Source organism: Benincasa hispida, chromosome 8, assembly GCF_009727055.1.
Source record: "Benincasa hispida cultivar B227 chromosome 8, ASM972705v1, whole genome shotgun sequence".
In the NCBI taxonomy this organism is placed as follows: Eukaryota; Viridiplantae; Streptophyta; class Magnoliopsida; order Cucurbitales; family Cucurbitaceae; genus Benincasa; species Benincasa hispida.
Genome location: NC_052356.1, coordinates 1,069,981 through 1,097,396, shown reverse-complemented (window position 1 = coordinate 1,097,396; position 27,416 = coordinate 1,069,981). Strand labels below are relative to the sequence as shown.

Below are 27,416 nucleotides of genomic sequence, written 5' to 3'. Positions count from 1 at the left end.
GATCTAATGAGTGTAAGATTTCGAGGTGGGTATTAATATTTCATCTCTTTCATAGATGATTATTTTAGATATGGGATCTATACCTAATGCAACACAAGTCTGACGCTCTTGAAATGTTCAAGGAGTATAAGACTGAAGTTGAAAAATTTTTAGGTAAAAAGATAAAAACACTACGATCTAATCATGGTGGAGAGTATATGAACTTAGAATTCCAGAACTAAATGATGGAACATGGAATCCCGTCTCAACTCTTGGCCCTAGGTACACCTCAGTAGAATGGTGTATCAGAAAGGAGAAACAGAACCCTGTTGGACATAGTTTGGTCTATGATGAGTTATGCTCATCTTCCAGACTCGTTTTGGAGATATGCAATAGAGACTACAGTTTACATTTTGAACCTTGAAGACTGTTTCTGAAACACCTTTTAAGTTATGAAGAGGCTGTAAAGGTAGTTTACACCACTTCAGGATTTGGGGATGCCCAGCCCACGTGCTTGTGGCTATCCCTAAAAGGTTGGAACCTCGTTTGAAATTTTTCTTATTTGTAGGTTACCCTAAAAAAATGAGGGGTGGATACTTCTATGATCCAAGTGAGAATAAGGTGTTTGTATCGACAAACACTATCTTCTTGGAAGAAGACCACATAAGGGATCATAAGCCACGAAGTAAGCTTGTTTTAAATGAGATTTCTAATAAAACTATTGAGAGTTCAACAAGATTTGTTGAACGGGCTGATAGATCAACAAGAGTTGTTGAACAAGCTGATAAATCAATAAGAGTTGTTGATGTTGGTTCATCTAGTCAACCATGTCAAGAGTTGAGACTGCCTCGATGTAGAGGGAGGGTTGTGAACCCATGTATGCTGCATGGGTTAATTAAAGCCCAAAACATCATATTTGATGATAGAGTTGAGGATTTGTTGTCTTATAAGCAAGCAATGGAGGATGTTGACAAAGATGAATGGATTAAAGCCATGAATCAGAAAATGGAGTCTATGTACTTCAATTCCGTCTGAGAGCTTGTGGATCAACCTGATGGGGTAAAACCTATAGGTTGTAAATGAATCTACAATAGGAAAATGGGTGTAGATGGAAAGGTACAGACCTTTAAGGCTAGACTTGTGGCAAAGGGTTATAACCATATTGAAGGAGTGGACTATGGAGAAACTTTCTCACATGTTGTCATATTAAAGTCTATCTGGATTCTCCTATTCATAGCCACATTTATGATTATGAGATATGGAAATTGGACGTTAAGACTGCCTTTTTGAATGATAATCTTGAGGAGACCATCTACATGGCTCAACTAGAAGGATTCATTGACCAAGATCAAGAGCAAAAGGTTTGCAAGCTTAATCGGTCCATTTATGGACTGAAACAAGCATATAGATCTTGGAACATTAGATTTTACAGTGCGATCAAATCATATGGTTTTGATTAAAATGTTGATGAGTCTTGTGTTTACAAGAAAATCATCAACAGCTCAGTAGCTTTCCTTGTGCTGTATGTGGATGATATCCTACTCATTAGGAATGATGTAGCTTTTCTGACTGACGTGAAAAAATGGCTAGTCGACCGATTCAAAATGAAAGATTTGGGAGAGGTGCAGTTTGTTCTAAGGATCCAAATCAAAAGGGATCATACAAAAAAAAGGTTGGCCTTATCTCAAGCATCGTACATTAACAAGATGTTGATCAAGTAATCGATGTAGAATTCCAAGAAGGGTTTATTACATTTCAAGCATGAAATTGTTTTGTCTAAGGAACAGTGTCCTAAGACACCTCAAGAGGTTGAGGAAATGAGACGGGTTCCCTACACATCGACTATTGGTAGCCTTATATATGCAATGTTATGTACTAGACCTAACATTTGCTATGCAATAAGGATTGTCAGTCAATATTACTCCAATGCAGGATTAGATCACTGGATGGCAATCAAAACGATCCTTAAGGATCTTCAGAGAACGAGGGACTATATGCTCGTGTATGGAGATAAGTATTTGATCCTTACAGGATATACATACTCTGACTTTTAGACTGATAGATATTCTCGGAAATCAATATCAGGGTCAGTGTTCACTTTCAATGGAGGGGCTATAGTATGGCGAAGCATCAAACAAGGATGCATCGCGGACTCCACTATGGAAGTCGAATACGTAGCTACTTGTGAAGCTACTAAAGAGGCTGTTTGGCTTAGGAAGTTCCTTACTGATTTGGAAGTTGTTCCAAATATGTCTTTGTCGATCATATTCTATTATGATAATATTGGGGTTGTGGCAAATTCTAAGGAACCTCGAAGTCACCTAAGAGGCAAGCACATAGAACGGAAGTATCATTTGATCCGAGAGATTATGCTTCGCGGTGTTGTGATTGTCACGAAGATCGCGTCGGAGCACATTGTTGCTAATCCCTTTACAAATGCTCTCACGGCTAAAGTGTTCGAGGGTCATCTAGAGAGTCTGGGTCTAGGGGATATGCGGCACCTTATCTAGGGCAAGTGGGAGATGTTACTAGGGTATAGAGTATGCCCTATTTTATTGTAGTTTGTACTGTTTTGTATTGTACATTAATCTCCCAAGGCTTTAGAACAAGTAGGAGATTGTTGGGATTGGTGTCCTAAATTTCCTGGTAGTCTCGTAGTTTGTAAACGTTCTGTAAACATATTGTTATTAAATAAAATAAATGTTATTTTATAAGCATTTACTCAATTCAATAAACTAAGAACCGTGGTTATTTTATGTAACTTAAGCATGTATGTGGAGATATACGAGTGGATCATACCTTAAGTAATAACCTAAATGGTCTGTAGTAGATGGATAAATGAGGGATACCTTATCCTGGTGACACTACGGATACGACCCGCTTTGTAGATGTTATAAGTGTTGTAAAGTGCTATAAATGGTCTGATCCTAACCATGCATGTGGAGACATGCGAGCGAGGGTATCATATACAAGATTTTGTATAAGACCGGACCACGAATTGATTAGTCTCTTTATATAACGTCGTTGATAATTGAGACTTGCATTTCACTAGGATGACCATAGGTGACATGACCTTAATCCTGAGTGAGTTGGGAACTCCTGCCTATGAGGACGGTCCTTTGATTTGTATGGGTGAGAGTGGCCAAATTGCTAACTCAACAAGCCTACTAATTTGGGGATTCGGCTGATTGGGGAGCTGGGAACTCAGCTACACAAGACGAAATTCACTCATTCCCCAAAGTAGAAGTAAGTAGATAAATTTCTCCCTTAAGGGCTGATTCCGGGTCTTGAACATAGTGGTCGCACCCTCTCTTGGGAAAAGAGGACTCAGTCATACTGGGACTATGACTTATTGTTCATTAGAGGAATCAGTGGTACTCAAGGAGTTAGATGTAACTACAGGGGCAAAACGATAAATTGGCTCAACTGTACTTACGAACAATTTGTGAAGTGTCATCGTACTGTTGATTGATTATATGGACATAGAAATATATCTGTAGTGCAAAGAGTGCAACTATCAGTCTTTAGTGGAGTGATCGACAGTTAATAGATGGTGGATCTCGTGATTAAAGAGTTTAGTCAGTTATTCATGTACCATTGGAGCGTCAAGCTACAAGTCTATAAGGTCCCTTGGTAGCTCAATGGGTTCAAGTTGAGAATAAGATTTTGGGTTAGTTTGAAGTGTTCAAATTAACAAGAGGAATTTGATTATATATGATATAATTAAATTGAATCAATTATATGAGATAAAATTGATATGATGTATTTGATACATTATATGATTCTAGGAATTAATATAAATATAATTCATATTAAATGCCATAAATTAGAAAAAGAACTATGGTTATATGTTGCATATGATGAAATATTAAAATTATAGGTTATAAATATAATATGATAAGTTAGTTATTATATTTATTTATAATATATTAATTATGTGATAATTAATTATTCTTTTTCTTAATAACCGACTTGAGTGGGAGGTTATTTGCGATTTATGGTAACTGTGAGATAAAAAGAAAAATGGTTTTTCCAAATTAGATGATGATTCATTCGTATCGTCTCACAAAAGAAAAACTATCGAGTAAAAGAGTTTTACTAAAAGATAGTATTACACAGACTATACGATCAAATGTCGAGTATTCTATACGATAGTTACTCGTTGTTACACGATCGAGTAGCAAGTTTATATGATAGGCTTCTTCTTCTACACAATCGAGTATCAAGTCTATATGATAGACTTTTTTCTTCTGTCGCATACTCAATCGTCTACTCGATCATTCACTTCCTCCATTCCTCTATCCAAAGTCATACAGAGCTCATAACTCCTGGATTCTCACACCGAGAATACTGAGGTAACCTTTATGGTGGTGTTCAATTCTGTTGAGGGACGAGGATCAAGTTGTACTTGATTGTGATCAAGGTTCATCCAGTTATTCGTTGAGATCGAGTTCTAATCGTTGTGTTCGAGTTCATGTTGTTGGACGTGTTGCTGAACGATCGAGGGATACTTGAAGAAAAGGTTCTTCAAAGGTATTGCATACTCGATCCCTTGTTTGTTCTTTAAGAAGCATGTTGTAATTTACTCGTTATGCATAATATGTTCTTCTTGACTGTAAATATTTGTATTCTTTATCAATGGACTTTGGAACCACTTCCACTCATTGGTTCTCTATTTAGAGTTCCTTCAACAATTAAAAAGTGGGTATGGTTAAGATTGGGTGTCTCCAAGATAAAACAACCAAATAAAAACCGATCGAAAATGCACCATTACCGACCGGAACATACATCCTTTCTAAACTCACTGCTCGGAAAGCTGAGATGGAGGAGGAGAGGGAAATGAAGAAATGAATTCTGTGTCGAACTGCTAAAGGCCTCGCCTTTTATAGGCTTTTAGTGTCGAACTGTAGGGAGCGAGAAGGGCGCTCTGCCACAAAACGTGCACGGACGGTACGGATGGGCGGACGAAACGGAACAGGATGGGTGGACAAAACGCGCGGATGAACGAACTATTTCCTCCTTTTTTTGATTAAAAATAATAATAATAATAGTAACATAATATTTTTATTAAAAATAATCATCACACACACGCATGCTTTGCCCAATCGACCAGACGGTGGCAGCGCGCGTGTGGGATGTCCACCGAGCCGACGTTGGTCTATCTTCTCACTCCCTCCAAAACATGGGTACCCCTTGGGGCCCAAACCTAAAACACAAGGCTGGAGTACATAAAAGAGTTTTCCAACACCAAATTTTCCAATGTGGGATTCTCCAACCAAAAAAAGTTGGTTCCCTCTAGTTTTGAAAGTTAAATTTTCACCCAACAATCCCCCACTTGAAAATTTAAACAAAAAGAAAAGAGAGGAAAGATTTTCTTCGGCCAGTTTTAGTTTATACAATAATGTGCATAAGCAAAGGTGTCTTACGACTTGAACCTTTACATAGTGTAGATGATTCTGAATATACTAGAGTAACCCTTGGTTTTAAACTCTATCTCTAATAGCATCTCACACAGAATGTTATTAGGGTGGAGTACGAAAGCCCGTGCTTTTATGGCCTAGCACGCGAATCCCGGTTTAGTGAATGCTCTAGAGAGTTTGCCTAAAAACTCCATAGGAAATGACCCTCACTTCCACATTCACACAGATGAATCTATCAAGGGTACTTCTGTAGCTAGGTACCCCACTTGTCATCAAGTATAGATCTCAAGAACTGAGTTCAACCTTTCTTACGCTTCAGGATATCATGCTCAGACTTTAAGTCATAGGAATGGAACTCTGTGTTTGGTTTAGCATGATTCACTATATATCACTTGTGATCAGTTATTACCCATTGAACACGTTTCTTAGGATCTCCAGTCTACAGGTTGGGTTTTTCTCACCGTGATTCATCTTTCGATAGGCATGAGTCCCATCCTTTCTGAGGTTCTGAAAACCTTTTCTCTGGCCAGTCCTTTCGTTAAAGGATCTGCCAAATTTTCATCAGTCCATATGTGATCCACTCTAACTGCACCAGTAGTGAGAAACTCTCTAATGGTACCATGCTTATGACGTATTTGACGTCTCTTTCCATTATAGTAACGGTTCTGAACTTTTGCGATTACTGCAGTACTATCGCAATGGATCAATATGGTTGGTACCGGCTTTTCCCATAAAGGAATCTTTGATAGTAGACTTCTAAGCCAACCTACTTCTTCACTAGCTATCACTAGTGCTATCATTTCTGACTGCATCGTAGATTGGGCTAAAATAGTCTGTTTCTTGGATTTCCAAGAGGCAGCTCCACCAGCTATATTAAAGAATATAACTACTTGTAGCCTTTGAATCATTCGAAAGAGAGTTCCAATCAACATCGCTAAACTCTTCCAGGACAGCGGGAAAATTTTGATAATGTAATCCTAGGTTTTGGGTTTTCTTTAAGTATCTCATGACCCTTTCTATAGCATTCCAATGCTCTTTACTAGGTCTGCTTGTAAACTTGCAAAGTAATCCTACAGCATAAGTTATGTTAGGCCTAGTGCAGTCGGCAATGTATCTAAGACTGCCTATGATGCTCGCATACTCAGATTGATTAACATTGTCACCAGTGTTATTGAACAACTTGACATTAGGGTCATAAGAAGTATAGGCTAGTTTACACTCAAAGTAATTATATTTCTTTAGAATCTTTTCTATATAGTGAGACTGATTCAAAGAAATTCCCTTTTCAGACCTATTTACTTTTATGCCTAAGATTACACTAGCTTTTCTAAGTTTTTCATGTCGAAGTTCGTACTCAATATTGATTTTACATCATTTATGACGTGCAAGTTCGACCCAAAGATCAATAAATCATCTACATATAGACACAAGATTGTCCAAAGGTTATTATCAAACTTATAGTAGATACATTTGTTATTGAGATTAGTGTCCTAATTCTTCTGAAGTCTCGTTGTTTTGTAAAGATACACATTGTTCAATGAATAAAATAAGTGTTATTTAATTCTGGCATTTACTCATATCCAATAAACAAAGCTCCTTGGTTATCTTATGTGAACTTAAGCATATATATGTGATATACAAGTGGATCATGCCTTAAGTGATAACCTAAATAGGTTTGTAGTATGAGGATTAAGGTGGGATACCTAATCCTGATGACACTACAGATACGGCTCGCTTTGTAGAGATTTGCAAGTGTTGTAAACTACTATAGTTGGTAGATCCTTTCATAAAGAGATGTGTAGCAGGGGTGTCCTATACAAAGAGTTTGTATAAGACCTGGACCACGAGATGATTAGACTTTGTATATAACGTCGTTGATACTAGAGACTTACATCTCACCTAAACGACCATAGGTGACACGACCTCAATCCTGAGTGTTTTGGGAACTTCTGCCTTTGAGGGCTATCCTTTGATTAGTATAGGTGAGAGTGGCCAGATGGCCAACTCAACATGCCTACCTTTTTAGTGACTTGTCTGATCTGGGAGCTGGGAACTCAATCCACAAGATGGAATTCACTTCTTTCCCGAAGCAGGGATAAGTAGAGAGATTACTCCCTTAAGGGCTGATTCCGGGGCTTGAACATAGTGGCCACAACTTCTTTTTGGAAGAGAAGACTCAGTCATAGTAAGACTATGACTTATGTTCATTAGAGGGATCAGTAATACTTAAGGAGAAAGATGTAACTACTAGGGCATAATAGTTATTTGCTCAGCTATACTTACGAGCGATCTATGAAGGATTGTCGCACTACTGATTGGTTAAGATGAACACATAATATATCTGTGGTAAGGAGAGTTCAGCTGTCGTTAGTGGAGTGCTTGGCAGTTAACAGATGGTGGATCCCGTGACTAAAGAGTTTAGTCAGTTATTCACGTACCGTTGGAACTTCGAGCTACAGGTCTATAAGGTCCCCTTGGTAGCTCAATGGATTCAGTTGAGGATTTTTGGTGTTGATTTGAAATGTTCAAATTGACAAGAGGTATTTTGATTATATATGATATAATCAGTATGATGTATGTGATACATCTAGTGGAGGATTGATGTAAATGAGATTTACATTAAGTACCATGGAATAGAAAAAGAACTATGGTTTATATGTTTCATGAGATGAAATATTAAAACTATAGGTTATAAATATAGTATGATAAGTTGGTTATCATTTATGTTTATAATAATNATGAAATATTAAAACTATAGGTTATAAATATAGTATGATAAGTTGGTTATCATTTATGTTTATAATAATATTAATTATTGGATAATTAATTCTTTTTCTTTTAAATAACCAAAGTAGTGGGTGGTTATTGAATCATGGTAACCGTGAGTTTAAAAGGAAAGTGGTTTTCATATTTTCAAAAAGATTTTTTACAAACATTTGAAAAGGTTTTGAGTTTTCTCTCTTATGCAAAAGAAACTCACGGGGTCGTCAAATAAATACAGATTTACTAAACGACGGCTGGGCGAGCTAAACGATCATGCAGTGGTGAGCTAAACAATCGCATAGCTTTGCTAAACGATCGCTTGCCCAAAGTAAACAATCATGTAGAGTCTGTAGGCGACAGACCGAGCTAAACGATGAGTTAAACGATCGCATATCTTTTGCTAGACGATCGCTTAGCTTTATCTAAACAATTGGGCATCGACCTATGCGATAGGTCATCGCCATCTCCCACTTGTATAGTCGTGTACACGATCGGTGTTTCCTCCTTCGTCTACCTCACACCAAGTCCGAATAGAGCCCACCTTCTAGATTCTAACACTAAGAATACCAAGGTAGCCTTGTTGGTGGTGTTAGACTTAACTCGACACCATCGAGGTTTTATGGAGGTCGTTCGTGGTGTTGTGGAGGTCATTCGTGTTGTTGAGGAGTTCATGATCGAGGTGATCGTTGAGGACGAGCGCAAAGTGTTCGTGCTGTGTTCATTGCGGTGTTGCGGTCGTGTAGATCGAGCATTCGTGGTCACTGTTGTTCGAGCGTTCGTGCACAGCGGAGCGTGGAGACGCTTCTGCCATTGTTCGTACATTTTTCCCTTTGAGCATTTATAGTTTTACATATTGTAATTTCTGCATATTAATTGTATAACCGCTTATTTGAAGTCGACTGTAAATGCATTGTTCATTCATGATTGTAATTTGGAATTATCGTTCTTCCGCTGTTCATGGAAATCTCGCTTTTAATTTCCTTCATTTTTCACTTTCATTGACCTTGAAATCTTTAGATAGGATAAGGTTGCCAAATTTTTCATATCATTGCTTAGGAGCTTGTTTTAGTCCATAGAGAGATTTGTCTAATTTATATACTTTATTTTCTTGACCATGGACAACAAAACCCTCAGGTTGTTCCATGTAAATCTCTTCTTCAAGTTCACCATTTAGGAAAGCGGTTTTTATATCCATCTGATGTACTACGAGGTTATAAAGGGCAGCGAGAGAAGAGGACACAGATAGAGGTAATTCTAGTGATAGGGGAGAAGGTGTTAATGAAATCTACGTTTTCTCTCTATTTAAAGTCCTTCGCTTTTAACCTGGCTTTAAATTTGTCGACAGTCCCATCAGGTCTAAGTTTCCTCCTTAAGATACATTTGCACCCTATTGCCTTACATCCTGGGGGTAGATCTACTAAGTGCCAAGTTCTATTTGACTCAAGTGAGTCCATCTCATCATTTATGGCTTCTTGTCATAGGTTGGCATCTACTGAGGACAGGGCAGCTCTTAGATCTTTAGGATCTTCTTCTACATTGTAGGTTGGGAAGTCATTTCCGAAATCTTTGGCGGTTCTAGCTCTTTTGCTTCTTCTAGGTTCTGGGTCAGTTTTCTCTCTAGGGTTAGGATTTCTAACTAGGGTTATACCACTTGATCTAGAGCCCCCACTATTCCTTGATTTAAAGGGAAACCTATCTTCAAAGAAGTCGGCATCGTTTGACTCAATGGTCACTTGGTTCACTAGATCATAGAATATGTAGGCTTTACTATTTAAGGCATAACCTATAAAGACACACTCGTAAGCTCTACTAGCCAACTTTCTCCTTTTTGGGTCAGGAATCCTTACAAAGGCTATATAACCCCATGTGCTAAAGTAGGACAAGTTTGGTTTCTTATTCTTGAGAATTTCGTAAGGTGAAGTTTTATTTTTAGATTTTGGGATTCTTTTTAGGACATAACACATGGTAAGGATGATTTCACCCCACCAATAAGACATGGCTCCTGAGCTAAGTAAAATAGCAACTACTAGCTCAGCTAAAGTTCTATTTTTCCTTTCAGCTTTTTCGTTCATTTCAGGAGAATAAGGTGTGGTCTTTTCGTGTATTATTCCATGTGAGTTAAAGAATTCATTAAAATTGTCCGAGTCGTACTCGATTCTCCTATCACTACGAAGTCTTTTAACCTTTCTATTAAACTGATTCTCTATTTCAGAAACAAAAAGTTTGAAGGCATCAAAAGCATCATTTTTGTTTTTCAGTAAGTATACAAAAGTAAAATCAGAGCAATCGTTAATAAAAGTAATGAAATATCTTTTACTGTTCCTAGTCAATATGTCATCAAATTCACATACATCAGAATGAATCAAATCTAGAGGCTCAGAATTCCTAAGTACAGATTTATGCGGAGTTTTAGTAATTTTAGCCTGACTACAATACTCGCATTTATCAAAATCATTCGTGGATAACTTAGGTATCATTTCCAGCCTAATCATGTTACTAATTAAATTCTTATTCACATGACAGAGTCTAGCATGCCAAATATTCATAGAACACAACATATACATAGAAGATTTCATTTTATTAAAGTCTAAATTTAATTTAAACATTCTCTCAGTTGCATACACTTTCCCTACAAATACATTATTTTTTGTAAGGGTATATAGGTCTGCCCCTATAGTTTGAGTAATCCCAGCTTTGTCCAGGAGCTAGCCCGAAACCAAATTCTTTCGTATCTCCAGAGTGTGTAGAACATCCTTCAACGTGAGGATTTTCCTAGAGGTAAACTTCAGTTCCACCTTGCCGGTTCCAACAACTTTCCTGGAGTGGTGATCTCCCAACAGAATATTCTTATCTTTAGTTTTAGTATAAGTTTTAAATAGACTAAGGTCGTGACAGACATGGCACATCGTGGCAGTGTCTATCCACCACCCTTCACAACCACTGATTACATTTACTTATGTGATCAAGGCGACTAATGGTTCTTCTATCAGGTTCGCCTGACCAGCAGGACGAGCCTGTTCCTACAGTTCCTAGCCATGTGTCCAGGTTTATTACAATTAAAGTAGAGGAACTGTACCATTTCTCCTGAAGGGGGCTTTTGTTTTTTATGTTGGTTCTGGTTGTTGGAGCCACGGTTCTAACCTTTCCTCTTTGTCCCCTTAGATTTTTGTTCAGGTATTACCACGGCAGAGGCAGGTTTCCCAGGTACTGCGTTCACCTCCTCCTTCTGGTCCTGCTTCTGGGTTTCCTCCTTGAACCTTAGCCGGGTTATAAGACTCTCCAAGGAGAACTCTTTGGTCTTATGCCTCAAAGTGTTCTCCTTCCACAAAAGGGGCAGTTTATGAATAATAACAATAACTTGGAATTGTTCATCTAAAGGCATACCTTCAGTAATTATCTCATGGGCTATCTTCTAAAGTTCATAGGATTGGGCCTCCAAGGATTTGTCATCCGTCATCTGGAACTTGAGATAACGGCTAACCGCATATTTCTTCGACTCGGCCTCCTTGGTGTCATACTTATTTTGCAGGGCATCCCAGATCTCCTTTGTTGTCTTCATTATACTGTAGTAGTCATACAGATCATCAGTCAAACCATTTAAAATGAAATTCTTACATAGAAAGTCTTTCTCCTCCCAGTCAGCAGCTTCTTTTATCTATTGTTCAGTTGGTTCTTCTAAAGGGATAATCGGTTTAGCGCTAGTACAAGCTTCGACAACTTTCTTGACGGTGAGGAAGAACAACATCTTTTGCTTCCACCGCTTGAAGTTCACTCCTTCGAACCGGAATGGACGGTTGAGGTCAGATATCATAACGTCATTGTTGCTACTGAGGGCCATTGATGATGTGACAGCGTCTTAAAATTGTTGGAAATGGCAGAACCCTCAGAACGACAAATAGTAAATCGTCAAGGCATGATGGCCAAATGAAGAGTAAAACCTGCAAAACAGAAACTCGTTAAGGCTGAGTCGCGGAGCTTGCTCTCTTTAAGACGTTTCGCGGTTCTGCCCAAGTGTGCAAGCAGTTCTGAAAATTGCCTCGTCATCCCCAGGATAAAAAACCCAAATAAAAATCGATCGAAAATGCATCGTTACCAACCGGAACATATACCCTTTCTAAACTCACTGCTCGGAAAGCTAAGATGGAGGAGGAGAGAAAAATGAAGTGAGAAATGAAGAAATGAATTCTGTGTGTCGAACTGCTGAAGGCCTCGCCTTTTATAGGCCTTCAGCGTCGAACTGTAGGGAGTGAGAAGGGCGCTCCGCCACAGAACGTGCACGAACAGAACGGGATGGGCGGATGAAATGTGCGGACGAACGGACCGTTTCCTCCTTTTTTCGGTTAAAAAAATAATGATAATAAAATAATATTTTATAAAAAATAATCACCACACGCTCGCCACGCCCGACCGGACGGCAGTGGCGGTACGCGTGTGGGATGTCCAATGAACCCACATTGGTCTATTTTCTCACTCCCTCCAAAACATGGGTACCCCTTGGGGCCCAAACCCAAGACACGAGGTTGGAGTACATAAATGAGACTTCCAACACCAAATTTTCCAATGTGGGATTCTCCAACCAAAAAAAGTTGGTTCCCTCTAGTTTTGAAAGTTAAATTTTCACTCAACATGAGTGGTCCAAGATACTCGCCTCAACCTTGGAAGTCGAGACCACGTTTTCCCTTCACACAGTCTTAGCCCCCACCATCGGCTCAAATTGACATCTCTAAGTCTTTTTCGGATTAGGAACCGACCTAGAATTCATTCTTACCTCTATAAATAAGAGACCATAACTCCACTTATTATATTAGAACGTTGATTGAGAACTTCTGAGTTTCCATTAATGTTTTAACGTATATGATCGAGTTTCTGCACTAAATAATAAACGATTGTTTGTTGCCAGTAATCATGCTTTCATCTATGATTTTAGAGTGAATGTAGACTTTCTGCTATAAATTGATGTGATGTTTACGTATTGAATTTTAAAGTAGATTAAATTTTGCTATCTTCAATTATGGTTATATTTGAAGGATTGTGAAGTCTGAAATAGAAGCGAAGATCGATCTCAATTTTCAATTTCACAATTAATTAAAAAATAGAAACATAAAATATGCATTCTAACAAAATTTTAAAACATGCTAAAAAATAAATACAGGGAAGGAAATAGGGTTCAAAGATACACTTATCCTTGAAGCCAAAAGATCTTCACGAATTCCTCTCAACGAACGATCACGAACAAGAAACCAAAATGGTCACCACCATAAGAGAACCTTTCGTATTCACTATAGGGTATGAGAATTCACAGCAGTTGTGGACTCTGATGATTTTGGGAGAGGGAAAAAGATTTTTGACGGAAAGGAAAATACAAATTTTTGCAAGGGAGATCTTTCCTTTTTTTCTTTTTTTACACACTCATTCTTTGTTGATTTTTTAGAAGAAGATCTCTAAAACCACCTCCATTCAGCCCGATAGATTGAGAGAGATATGTGGAGGCAGTTACATAACTCCCTCCCATTTTATTTTATTTTTTTAAAAAAATTAAAACATTTGTAATTTAATAAATAACCAACTTATTATATACATAACTATTTGTTATATACAAAATAACACATAATCTATAACTTACATTATATCAAATACAATATAGCCTATAGTTTTAAAACTTTCAATAATTCTTGGTATTTAATATAAATCAAATTTATATTAAATTTAATTATATGAATCTAATCCATATTATTAATATTTGAATCATATTTCAAATATCTGTTTCCTCTTATAATAAACTTTATATTGTATTGTATCAAATACATTATATTAATTATATTACATATAATTAATTTAAATTAATTATATCATATGTAATTAATCCCTCAATTGATTTGAAGAATTCAAATTAATCCATCAATAATCCTAGTTGAGCTACAATGAGGATCTTATAGACCTATAGACTGAAGCTCCAATGGTACTTGGATAATTAATTAAACTTCTTTAATTAAATTATCTAACTTTCATTAATTGTCGGTCACTCCATTAAAGACCGACAACTGCACTATTTGCACTATAGATATATTTCTATGTCCATTGGATATAATCAATCAACGATGCGATGACCTTTCACAAATTGCTCTTAAGTACAATTGGGTCAAAATTACCATTTTGTCCCTATAGTTACATCTAACTACCTATGTACCACCGATCTCTCTAATGAACAATAAGTCATAGTTCAACTATGACCAAACTCCTCTCGGGCCAAGAGAGGGTATGGTGCCACATTGTTCAAGCCCTAGAATCAACCTTTAAGGGAGCAATTTATTTACTTATCCTGACATTAAGGAAGGAGTGAATTTCATCTTGTGTAGTTGTGTTCCCAGCTCCTCAATCAGACAAATCCCGAAAATGGTAGCCATATTGAATTGGTGAACTGGCCACTCTCACCCATGCAAATAAAGGACCGCCTCCATAGGCAGGAGTTCCAACTCACTCAGGATTTAGGTCATGTCCCTTATGGTCATTCTAGTGAAATGTAAGTCCCTACTATTAACGGTGCTATATAACGAGACTATTCATTTTGTGGTCTGATATTATGCAAATCTTTTTGTATAGAACACCCTCGCTCATATGTCTCTACATGAATGATTAAGATCAAATCATTTGCAGAACTTTAAAACAAATGTAACATCTACAAAGGGGTTGTATTTGTAGTGTCACTAGGATAAAGTATCCAATCTTATCCATCTACTACAGACCATTCAGGTTATCACTTAAACTCAATGCACTTGTATGTCTCTATATATATGTTTAAGTTACAGAAGATAACTTTGGATGTTTGTTTACTAGTTTTGTGGATAAATGCTACTAAGTGTCAAATAAAATACCTAAGATTTTATTAAATAAATAAACTATTTGTTCAATATACTTACAAACTATAGAACCCATGAGATTTAGGGAATCACCCTCAACACTGTGGTAGACACAATACCGGTGTTTCTTCTTTTTTTGTCTTGCAAGTCCCCTCTTCCTCACATTACAAATTTACTGCCATCGCGTGAAGGTTATGTCTTTTTCTCTATCCAAAATTTTAGCATCAACAATACTAAATTGATAGATGAGAGAATGTATTACAAGGTTAAAAATATCTAAAATTTAGCTAAAATTTAATTATACAAACACTAAATTTTAACACATTTATGAAATATTAGTTATGTAATAGACTCATCCTAAAATCTTTCTAAATGAAATCCATCAAGATTAAACTAATTTTAATTAGGCTAAATTATAGAGAATACCAGTAAACTATGTACTTTGTGTAGAAAATATCTTTAAACTTTCAAAAGTTTCAAAATACCCTTAAACTTTTAAAAAAAAAAAAAGTTAAAAAATACACTTACTATTATATGAATAGAAACCGTTAATATCGTCTTACTTCTCTATTTCCATATTTTTTTTCTCGCAACCCTTCTTCAATACCTTTTTAGCACCCTTATTGTTAACATTTATTTATATAAAAAAATGAGAAAATAAATAAAATTGCACACTTTAGTTCAGATATATGGACTATAATAAGAAGAAAGAGTAGGATGCAAGGGATTTTAGGACTTAAATCTTTTAACAAAATTGTACAGTAGTAGTTTTGTGTTAATAGCCAAGTACATTTTTTTTGTTTGACTATTTATCATTTTGGTATGTTTCAGGAAAATTTTGACTTTGGAATTTTGTGTGATTTTGTGGGATTTTATGATTTAATTTACAATTTGGGCTGTTGAGAAAAATGGTGTAAGCTAAGGATTGGAAAAATTAGAAAAATAAAATAAAATTGTACATATGAAAAAGTGAGGATGTCTGTATACTTTGTTTTAAAATTGGAATTTTCAAATTTAAGAAAACTTCAAATAAATTGATCATCATATTAACAATAGAACATTTTTAAACTTTTTTTTTAAAAAAACTAAAGTTATTTTTGCAATGAGATATTAAGGATTTTTGTTTATATATCAATGATGAAAGCACTTTTAACTTGTTTTAACTTAAAGGTATTTTTTAAACTTTTGAAAATTTAAGGGCATTTTTGAAATAGAATTTTAACAACGATTAGGGCATTTCTTAATTCTTTTTGAAAGTTTAAAGGTACTTTTGAAAGTTTTAAAAATTTAGGGATATCTTTGACACAAAGTACAAAGTTCATGAGTATTTTTTATAATTTAGCCTTTTAATTATAATCATAGCGATATTTAGTTGCTCACTGTTTGTCTCTATTCCATTTTATCTTCTTTTCTCCCTACAAAAGTTTATTTAATAATAATAATAATAATCAATGTTTAAAATGTGGATGTCAACGGAAATACCGAGGTCTTAATTTTATAAATATTTTGATGCAAATGTCGATAAAATTTTGATTCTGATAGATATTTCTAGAAAAATTAAAAAAAATAAAAAAATCAGAAAATAAATTTGAGTTAGTAAATAAATAAACATTTTGTGATTTTTAAATAAGTTAATATATCTATTATTTATATGATATTTATAATAATAATATTTTGTTGCTTAATTATTATGTTTTATGGATTTTTATACAATATGGTGGAAATATCGATTCATCCTTTATGATGATATGAAATCCATTGAAATACAAAAATATAGATAAAAATATCTCTATGTCTACAAAAATTTAATACTATTACAATAACATAGTAAAGAAAAATTTGATAAATAAATAAATAAGACTGTTGAGTTAGCCCCCAAGTTAGTTTTCCCTCTTTTTATGGTGCAAAAACCCTAAAATAATTTTCCCTCTTTTCAATTCATTCCTTTCTTTCTTTTTGTTGCTCTCCACTCGTTTTTTTTCTTCTCCACTTCCTTCCTTCCTTCCCAGATCCAACATTCCGGGCTTTCTTCTCCTTCAGGTGAGCATCTTACTCCTCATCAGTCAACTTTACCCATTTCCCCCTTTTAATTCTTCCTTTTTTCCTTTCTGGGGTTGTTGATCGGATCTTTTCTCTTCATTTCTCCGGGTGTTTGTCTGGTTTAATCATCAAGAATCATAAATGTTATCGGTGGATAATTAATGAAATTGTCTCCTTTTTCTGCCCTTTTGATTTTGATCATCGTATAGGTATAATTCTCTGTGTTTATCGATTTTTCTTTGTGATTCATGGTTTTTTATTGCAGCTTGGACTTGTGGAATCGCCTCTCTGATCATTTCCGGGTAAATTCGACTACTTAAAAGAGGGTTTTCTTGTTTAAAGTTCGAGGTCTGGGTCTCATGAGAATTTTTAGGGGAATGCAGAAATCGTTTTGCAAGGAGCAGCAGCAGAAGGAGCTGGGCTGGAAGAATATTTTCTGCCGAGGGTTGGGTGTCACTGCTCCCAAGGCAAGAACTCGTGACAAACCCATGTCTACTGCCTTCTTCACTAGTCTCTGAGCTTGCTTCTTGACGCCAATAATTGGGGTTCTTGTTGATTTCTTGAGGTGTCCTTTGATACACATCTCCAATGACGAGGGTTGTTATACCAAGAGGTTCCTCTGGTGGTTCTTCTACAAACACCAACCGATCTTCAGCCTCTGCTTCTTCATCATCTCGCCCTGAACAACATGTTTCTACTTCTCCACAGCCAGCTTCGAAGGATGAGGAACTTGGAGAGATTATACAGGAACAGTCTACTGCTGATGAGGTTTTGGACGTTGCAAATAGCTGCGAAAGCAAGACAGTTAAAACAGAGCATGTTTTAATCGAAGGATCTTATAATGATCGCCAGATGGAAATTTTGAGAGATGAACTTTCTGGGGACAATGAGAAAGTTGTTAAAGACGATACTATGGATCAAGGGGAACCTAGAATGGTATTGGATCACTTGAAAATTCCGGATAGGAATGCAATTGAAAATGAGTGCTGTAAGGGGGATTCCTCACAGGCCATTCGAGGGAATTCACCACCCCCACCACCCCCTGCCCCACCACTCAAACCTTCTTCAGTGAGCTCATCAAACACTAGGAGACATGTCTTGGGAAGTTCAAATGCTGGTAGAATTGGGTCCTCAAGAAGTGGCATTCCTTGGTCTGTTGTTTCAAATAGGACCTCCCTCACTGGGTCACGTCCTTCCTCTCCAAGATCACATGTTGATAGTGAGGGTTACAACAGTGCGGATGAGCAGAACTCTTGTTATGTGTCATATTATGATCTGGTAATGTTGTTAGGATGATACAAATAAATCGATCGATTTCTTAGTCTTCTGACTCTTTGGTTTTTTTCTAGACTATATATATTTTAGAACTCTGAAATTCTTCTTTTCTTGTTTTAAATGTCAAGATGCTGAAATGGAATTCTAAAGATCCTCTCTTTTCTTGTGGTTTCCCCTTATACATTGTGCTTTAGTAGTTATTGATTGTTCATGCAACTCATAATGAATGTCAAGGTTTTCTATTTCTATTTCTTGACTATCAAATAAGGTTTTTGGCCCCTTGTTTGGGTTCTTATTTATCTAGGTATTTGAATACCTTGAACTGTAGAATTTCAAGGATTTTCCTGTCAAATGAGCATTTTAGTCCTTTTTGGAAGCATGGGGTTCCTTCATAAAATTATTGTGCTGTTGAGAGCTGGTAATGTTATATGTTCATGCATCTTCTGTGATAGAATTCTTGCACTCATCCGTGTAAGATTCCTTTTAATAAACTCCTGTATTGATCGAACGCACACAATTCGTTTTAACTTATTTCAGGAAAGAGAGAGGCAATTCGAGGCTGAAATTAAGCGGGTAAAAGGTTTTGAAGTTAAAAGAATGCTGGAGGATGGGAATTGCCTATTTCGTGCTGTTGCAGATCAAGTGTATGGGGATTCTGAAGCATATGATCTGATTCGACAGATGTGCATAGATTACATGGTATGATGAATTCTTGAGTTGATCTCTCTTTGATGATATTATGATGGCCTCAAAAGTATTTTGCTTTCAGCATCTCCATTTGACTTTGATGAAGGATTTATTTATTATTTTATTCTTCTTCTTCTTCTTATTATTATTTTTGTGGATTGAATTGAATGTCAGTCGAACCAATATTTAATACTGATATGGTAAGATCAATTCTTACCATAACAATGTTAATGTTAAAAAAAAGGCGTGGCAAGATTACTTCTTGTTACTGACATTGGGAAAAAAGACAATGCCTATTTTATCTCCTTTTTTTTTAAAATTATTTTTTTAATTTTATGTAGAACTGGACTGCCAATAATGGAGGAGATATATAAGGTTCAGTGAGAAACAGTGAAATATTGACCTTATGGGTGCCTATAACAGATGTTAGAGAAACCAACTAATATATATATTATGAATAGATCAAACCATTAATATTCATTCACCAATTAAGTAGAGGAAGAGTTCAAAAGGAGGGAAGGGAATTGGCCCCCCAGTCCCAAGCCTATGCCAAAGGAGTTAGGAAAAATCCACTCAACTGGTTAAGAATAATGCGAGATATTTTAGAGAACGTGCCCTTCATGGAATTCTCATCACATCTAGTTGTCTTCATTCTGAATAACCTCCTATAAAAGAGTTCTTATGTCTTTACGTCAAATGGATCTTGGTCTTCTTATCATAAAGTTCCCCAATGGGGTTTGTTTAACGAGATACGAAAACTGAACAGGGAAGCCTCGGTTTATTATATAGTTTAAAGGTAAACCACATTTGACCAAAAGGATATGCTAACTTCATTTTTTTTAATATAAAAAACTGCACCATGATAAATGAACAGAGAAGACATGAAACACCTCCAGTTTTCAATGACGTTGATTGTTGATTAAAGAAAAATGATTATTGTAGTGTAGTATAGAGAGAGGGTACATGAACACAAGCTATTTGTAAGAAAGCTAGCCCACTACACATTCGTCCGCCTTTCTAATTTTTTCTTTATGTATATATTTTTAAAGATATTACTAGAGAGTAGCCATAACAACATTCTAATCCGATATAATCTTGAACCCCACAACAATTGGATGGACCTTCCGTGTTGTTAAAAAAGAAATCTATTTCAGAAGAATTCAGCAATTTCTCCAAAAAATTGAAAGAACAATCAAAGAAAAGTTGGATTTAACTTCCCGTCAAATTTCGTGTGAGCACTGCCAACTAATGAACCACCTGATTAACTAACTACTATAAACAAATAAAGGTAGCTATACAGAAACAGAAAATTGAACTCACTAGTCGCTGCATTTCTATAGGAGGCACTTTTTCTCATACAGACTCCAGTAACTGGGTACATATAGAATATAGATGACTATTTTGATTATATTCCATGTTTCACTTTAGTGTAAGGATCCGTGGAACAAGTTTTGCCTGTATGTTTAATTGAGTTTACTATACTGTTCAGGAGCGTGAGAGGGATCACTTTTCCCAGTTCATAACTGAAGGATTTACATCTTATTGCAAGAGGAAAAGAAGAGATAAGGTCTGGAGTAGTTTAAATTGTTATCAATATGCTTTAATTCTATATAACTTTTTCCTTCAATTTTGGTGCTTGCTGATGGAAGGGGGTTCTTTCATTTGTTGCAGGTATATGGAAATAATGCTGAAATCCAAGCCCTTTGTGAGATGTATAATCGACCAATCCATATTTTTTCCTATGGCACAGGTGCAAATTATGTTATGGTTATGGTTTCTGGTCTAGGATGGTGTTTTACCTACCTTATTAAGTAGTGTGTCAATCATCTATGCCTATAGCTTGTGACCCTTTTTTTTTTTTGTTATTTTTTATTTTACCTTCTCACAGTTTTGTTATTAATTATTATTATTATTATTATCATAGTTATCAGTGTTAAATGGAAGTCTCTGTTTTCTATACTTTTTTTAATTACATTTACTGTAATGCAGAACCTATTAACATCTTTCATGGAAACTATGCTACTGACCTGCCTCCCATTCGGTTGAGTTATCATCATGGAAATCATTACAACTCTCTTGTTGATCCACGGCGCTTAGCAATTGGTGCAGGGCTTGGCTTCAGCAGTCTTCGAGGGGTATGCCTTTTTGTTTTTTCCTGTTTGTTATAACTAAAATTAAGGAAACAGTTTGAAACCTCCTTTGTAACAGAGAGATCATAAAAAAGGTGAAAATATTACAACCAACCTATCAAGTGGGTTTTAAAATAATTTTCCCAATGATCCTTCCAAGGGTATAGTTATAATTATGGCCTGTTCAAGGCATGATAAAGTCAAAGGCTACACCAGTCCCTTTCTGAGAGATAAGTAAAGCAAAGAATTTCAGAAAACTATAGGGTTTTGGCTTCCCTTCCCTTGATTGTGATTTCATTATTCAGTGAAATTATCTCTTGCCAAAAAAAAAAGAAAAAGTCTTGACGCACTAAACCCTTAAAACAATGTTTCTTCTTTGACCAAAGATCTTAAGGCCAAGGATTTTAGAATGGTAATGCTTGGGACCTTGGTTTGAGAAGGGGTCTCTTTGATAGAGTGGTAAAGGAGTGGGCTAGGCTTGCTTTGCTGTTGGAAACTAGATGTCCTTCTCAAGGGCACAATACATTGCTCTGGAAGATTGGATAAGTGTGGTATGTTTACAAGCCATTTGCCCTGGTTGTTCTTCAAGAAAAACGAGGAGTGTTAGATGAAGCTTTTTGTGTACTCTGTTTTGGGACAGGGTGATTCCAAAGCAAGTGAAAAATTATCCTTTGGACCCACAGCCCTTGATAGTATCAATACCCAGTCCATTCCCCAATATGTGTTATGTGCTGTAAAAGTGAGTTCTTCCCATCTGTTGCATTGTGAGTTTGCTGGAAAAGTTCAGAATTTCCACGGTCAGATGTTTGGTTTGCAGGGTTAACCTCATGGTATGGTTTTGTGGTTAGCCAGAATCCTCTCCAGGTGTTGGCTGAAAGACAAAGCTAGAGGATCTGGATGAGTCTTGCTAGGTCTATTCCTTGGCTTCTTTGGAAAAAGAGAAATTCTAGAGTGTTTTAGATAACTCGAGCTCTCTTCTTTCCTTTTATGACCTTGTATAGTTTACAGCCTCTACTTTGAGTCTCCAACATAAGTTGTTTTGTAACTACTTGATAGACACCATTTACTTAGATTGGAAGGTCTTTTTGTTATCTTTTAGGAGAGGGGATGCCTATCCCCTTGTCCCTTGGGCTGTTTTGTTTGGGATTTTGCTCCTTGAATTGTATTCTCTTGTTTGACCAGAAGTAATTTTTAGTTTTCAAATTGCGATCTTGGTAAGCTTTGAGTGATTAGCTCAATTGGACTGTTGTGAGATTTCATCTGTCCATGACATGGGCATTCATTGATACGTAATCCAAGAGCCTGCTCTTTCTGAGATCCGTGACAATAGTGTTCTCCTCTTGAGAGAGCCTTCTTTTTAAGTCTTGAATAATAAATAACAAACCATTTACACGTTGCATTGCATTTTTTCCTTCATATTTGAGTTTTGAGGAGTTAAAGAGCAAATTCACCCAGGATTAATGAGTGAGACTTCTGACAAGTTTTTAAGATTTAGTTTATTCGTCAATTGGTTAAGTTTAGTAACATCACCTCATCTAAGAAGCACAAACACGGACATGAAGTGACGCGGCAAAACACAATGATATGCCAATTAAAAAAAAAAGCTGGGACACAGATGCGTTGGGAATGCACTCTTTTTTATTATCTTTTTAGGATATATATAAATTTAACAAAAAATACTAAATACACTCCACTAAAACAACATAAAATGTCAAGTTAATTAACAATTGCAGGAGATGAAACATTTATGTTTCTATTTTATTTTTCCTTAAAAAAAGGGCTTTCCTTTTGTTTTTTTCTTATCTTAGTTTAAGATATTATTGATTTGGGTTTTAAATTTGGGTCCATTTATGATGTTGGACGATTTTATCTTTAAAAAATCCCCCCAAGCGTCTCCAGGAAGTGTCCTAATCATGTCTCCACATGTCCAACATGTCTAAAATTAAAAATAGGATATGAAAATTTGCATGTTCGACATGTGTCTAGAGCGTGTCTGAATGTCTCCGTGTCCATCATGGACACCCCTTAAAATGGAGTGTCTGTGCTTCATAGCACCTCATTATTACCTGAAGAAGTCTTGCTTAACATGCAGGAATAAATGTATTGCGAACATATGTTTTTATTCTCTTTTCTTTTTCATTGTTTATTCTCTCATTGGATGAACTTCAATGATGGACGTTCTTTTAGAAACATTTGATTACTATTGTGCATCAGTTTCATTGATGTTCTCATATATTTAGTTTTATGGTAACATACACTAAATATTCATCAAAATAGCAAACAGATGTTAATGATAGGTATGCTAATTGGGATATTATAAGGATATATTCGTAATTAGTTAGAGAGTTTGTTAGGCTTGTTGGTTATAGAGAGGGTGGGGAATGAAGAAGATCAACAATATTGAAGTATGAATTTGGGCTTGAGAGTAGTCTCAAGACTAGGAGGGTCCAACTTCCAAGTACCTCAAACACTTGGTTTATCTTATAATTCCATTATCATTTATCTTTCAATATATTCAGGTTCTATCAAATTGGTATCAGAGCGATGTTCACAGTGGGTGAGATAGAGAGTAAGGTTGTACTGTTGGAAGACAAGGTGGAGATAGAAAAGCAAGCAAAAATGGAATTTCGGTTTGCTGAGATAGTAGAGCAACATTCGAGGAGGGGGAGATGAATTAGCAATTTGAGTTACACTAAGAGAAGAAATGAAGGTGATGTTCTCATGACTTGAAGGATTGTTGTGCCGAGGAGGATTGGCTTCTGTAGAGAGTACACAAATGGACAAGGAAATTTGGGCGGACGTTGGTTGATTGTGCATAAAGTTGTAGAATCGGTGAAGTAGCAGAATAATACTGCAAGCAATGATGGGAACAACCAGCCTATTAAGTGTGGAGTTCCTTTGGATCATAAGCGGCTGGGAAAACTGGAGGTTCCCATCCTCCAGGGCGAGGAAGATGAAGGCTCGAATGGGTGGTTGCATTTGGTTAAACATCGCTTCATGGAGGATTGATCATCAGATTGGGCTAAGTTGGGAGCGAAATCTCAAATAAGCCATCATCTACAATTGATGTTGGAGATGGAAAACTGTGGGAGGCATGGACAAAAGAAATCACAAAGAAAAATTTTAAAGGGATTGAAAAGGGGAAATGGAAAACAAAATGGACAAAGAAAGAAAAAACTTGATGACGAACGCTGTTGTGGACGAAGCTGAGAATATGGTGGAAGCTGGTACACAAAAAGCATGATTAAAAAAAAATAAAAAAGAAAAAAAGAAAGTGAGGCAAATGGCTTGTGGAGACCATTGTCGAAGAATGCAGTCAGATGGAGATGAAGACTTGGGGGGGAAGACACCGTTGGAAATTTTGTGAAGATGAAAGGAAGAGATTCCTTAATCACGTGAAATGTCAAAATGTGGGGCCATGGGTGGAGTCTTGGGGCCAATTATACATTAAATAGTGAAGGCCCATTTCTTTTTAAAGCTGAATAATGAGGCAGCAAGTTGTCGGGTTGGCCGGGCTCTTCCTCATTCAGTTTGGATTCTAATAGCAATATTGTACTTTACTTTAACGATATATTTTGTACTGGGATGTGATGTACTATGGGTGTATCAACCTAGTTGAGATATCCGGTCGCCTACTGATCCCTCCGATTTCTATCGTCATATAATTATATTGTCTCATTGTAATTTAAGCGTTAGTCTCTTTTCATTTTATCAATGAAAAGTATTGTTTCAGTTAAAAAAAAATTAAAAAAAAAAAAAAGGAAAAAAGCAATATCCCACCTGAAATTACATTAATTGACTCATGTGAAAAGATCAAGCATACCCAAGCCACCTCAAGAAAAATTTCACCTTCACAATGTCTGCCATTTGATAAATTCTGCCCCACATCGCCAACTGTTGTCAAAGCTACTGCCGCTGATCGGCGTTGTTAAAAAAGGGGGAAAGAAAAAAAAAAGGATGCCTCAGTCTCAATTTTTTGTAACCACACCTTGAGAACAAGGTGTAATAGAGGGGCAGGTAATGATAGGTATTCTAATTGGGGTAATATAAGGTTATATCAATAATTAGTTAGATAGTTTGTTAGGCTTGTTGGTTTTATATAGAGGGGGCGGGGAATAAAGAAGATAGGCAATATTTGGAGTATGAATTTTAGGGATTGAGAGTATTCTCAAGATTGGGACAGTACAAGTATTTTGATCACTTGATTTATCTAGGAATTCCATTATTGTATACCTTTCACTATATTTGGTTCTATCAGCTACTTAATAGGAGCACGTGCTATTAATATTGCTTTCCTTGGTGTCTTTTTAGTTTGGGTTGGGCAGAGGTGGTGGTTAAATTTTCTTGAAAAGCATAAATCTTCACTCAAGTAGTTTTAGCGTGCCAAAGATTCCAGTGAACGAGTTGTGTGTTTTAAAACTTTTTGTTGAACGTCTTATGGACCTTGATGTTTTCTATATGCACTGTGCAGGCAAATGTTGACAAGGATAAAGTGAAGGCTGCTTTAAAAGCGCAGCAAGATCAACAGCTTGATAATGCAAGTATCTTGGACTGTTATATTTTAGATCACATGAGGTTTGTAAAATAAGAGAATGACCTTTTACTTTCTTGACTTGACAGGCTCTTCTTGCTCAAGGACGGTATTTCTCAGATCTTGAGGTTACTGAAAAGGAGATCGAGCAGATGGTGATGGAAGCTTCTAGAGCTGAATATCTTGCTAGATACTCCTTGAAGCACCAATTAGACCGAAGAGACAACTCCACCCCCGGTGCAGAACCGTCTTCATCAGGCGCCAGTATGTATACTCTTAATCATCCATACTTTTAGTGATATTTCTATGTGGCTGAAACTATTATGGAGTTTGAAATGGGAAGTAAAACTGCATGAGTATGACAAGTTAGTTTTATGTTCACTTTAATAAGGTTTTGATTTTTAACTTCAGGGTCCTCGGGAAGTGAGGGTAATTGTAAGAGAGAAAGTGGGGTGCAGGAGTCAGTTTTAAGCAATGGAATGCGAACGGTGCTTTCAATGGGGTTTGGTTATCTACAGGTGATTGAAGCTTATAGCATATTTGGAGACGATGTGGATTCAATGGTTTGTTATTTGTTGGAAACTGGGGATAGCAGCAGACGCAAAGGCAAAGCAACGGAATGATCAGAAAAGCAGCAGCCAGCAGCAGACCTTAGGGACACCGATGGAAGAAGGTTGGTCTCTCTCTCTCTCTCTCTCTCTTTCTCTCTCTCTCTCTCTCTCTCTCTAACTCTATTCCAACATCATTTGTTTCACTTAGAAAGTGAAGATGTTAAAAGAGAGGCATGTAGGGGAACAAACTCAAATCCTGTTCTGGTATGGTATGATAATAAAGCAAACTCGACCTTTTAATCTCTACAATATTACAAGCTCTCCATTATTTCCACTTCCATCCCAGAAAATGTATGGTTACGTATTCGGTATTATTTTCTACGCTATCAAGAAAATCAAGAAAATCATCAACAAAAATTTATCACTTAATGTTTACTCGCTCAAGAGTCATTGGTCGAATCCCTTTCCCTCACCCTGATATAATATTCGAATCATTATAGTATTTTGCGGATTATCTGTGGAGCCTAAATTTTGTTTGGTGGTAGTCAATACAGTAAAAAGGGGGAAAAGAGGGGGGGGATGGAATGTAAGACGTTAACCAATTTGAAAAGAAAGGACACTCACGAGTTTTGAATGAACTAGTGGGGCAGAGATAAAGTAATGCGGGAAGGTGCTGAATTAACCCCAAAATAAGTTTTGTTTTGTTTTTGATTTACAATCTGCTGTGTGGGAAAAACATATATGATTAAAACATTAGTTGAGTTAGGTTCATTTTGGTAACCCTGAAATAAGAATTTGTGGAAGGGAAAAGAACAATTTGATTTTGAGCATTTTCATCCTAATAAGCCTTCATCATAATGTCCAATCAAATTTACTCACTTTGATTATCTTTTAACTTCGTTTACATTTAGCATTTAATGATTTCTTTCATGTGTTGGTTGATGTAATTTATTTATTTATTTTTATTTCAACAAATACAAAGGGGTATCAAATTCAACTAATGTTTATTTATTTATTTATATCTGAGTCTATGGGTCAGTTTACGATTAATTTCATGGGATAATACGTTTGATTTTTACAACATTTAGATATTAAAAAAATTCATGGGATGAATCTTAGATATGTGGTGGCTATCATGGAGAATTGATTCCATGATATTTGCGTGTACGTGTTTAGTTGATAAA

General features: G+C 36.2%; 1 protein-coding gene across 3 annotated transcripts; it reads left to right on the top strand.

The window, feature by feature from the left end:
• The first annotated feature begins 16,930 nt into the window (after positions 1-16,930).
• On the top strand, positions 16,931-26,667 carry LOC120082958 (OVARIAN TUMOR DOMAIN-containing deubiquitinating enzyme 6). 3 transcript variants are annotated; one of them, XR_005483337.1, is made up of 10 exons: positions 16,932-17,059; positions 17,325-18,337; positions 18,872-19,033; positions 20,511-20,588; positions 20,693-20,771; positions 21,011-21,156; positions 25,622-25,687; positions 25,771-25,945; positions 26,093-26,354; positions 26,441-26,667. XR_005483337.1 is itself a non-coding variant. In XM_039038404.1 (10 exons), exons 3-10 carry the CDS (start codon positions 17,648-17,650, stop codon positions 26,302-26,304), a joined length of 1,608 nt encoding a protein of 535 aa, XP_038894332.1. In that variant the 5' UTR covers positions 16,935-17,059; positions 17,325-17,361; positions 17,443-17,647; the 3' UTR covers positions 26,305-26,649. The 3 variants fall into 3 exon arrangements, 2 of the variants coding, with proteins under 2 accessions (XP_038894333.1, XP_038894332.1); XM_039038404.1 differs by having other exon boundaries at positions 16,935-17,059; positions 17,325-17,361; positions 17,443-18,337; positions 26,093-26,649; XM_039038405.1 differs by having other exon boundaries at positions 16,931-17,059; positions 26,200-26,649.
• The last annotated feature ends 749 nt before the right edge of the window (positions 26,668-27,416 follow it).

What these genes read in the sequence shown, in the direction of transcription:
- LOC120082958 (XM_039038404.1), top strand. Translation starts at nt 17,648, where the DNA reads ATGACGAGGGTTGTTATACCAAGAGGTTCCTCTGGTGGTTCTTCTACA. An exon ending in TATTTTTTCCTATGGCACAG is followed by an intron (nt 20,772 to 21,010) that starts GTGCAAATTATG and finishes ACTGTAATGCAG; the next exon opens with AACCTATTAACATCTTTCAT. An exon ending in ACCGTCTTCATCAGGCGCCA is followed by an intron (nt 25,946 to 26,092) that starts GTATGTATACTC and finishes TTTTAACTTCAG; the next exon opens with GGTCCTCGGGAAGTGAGGGT.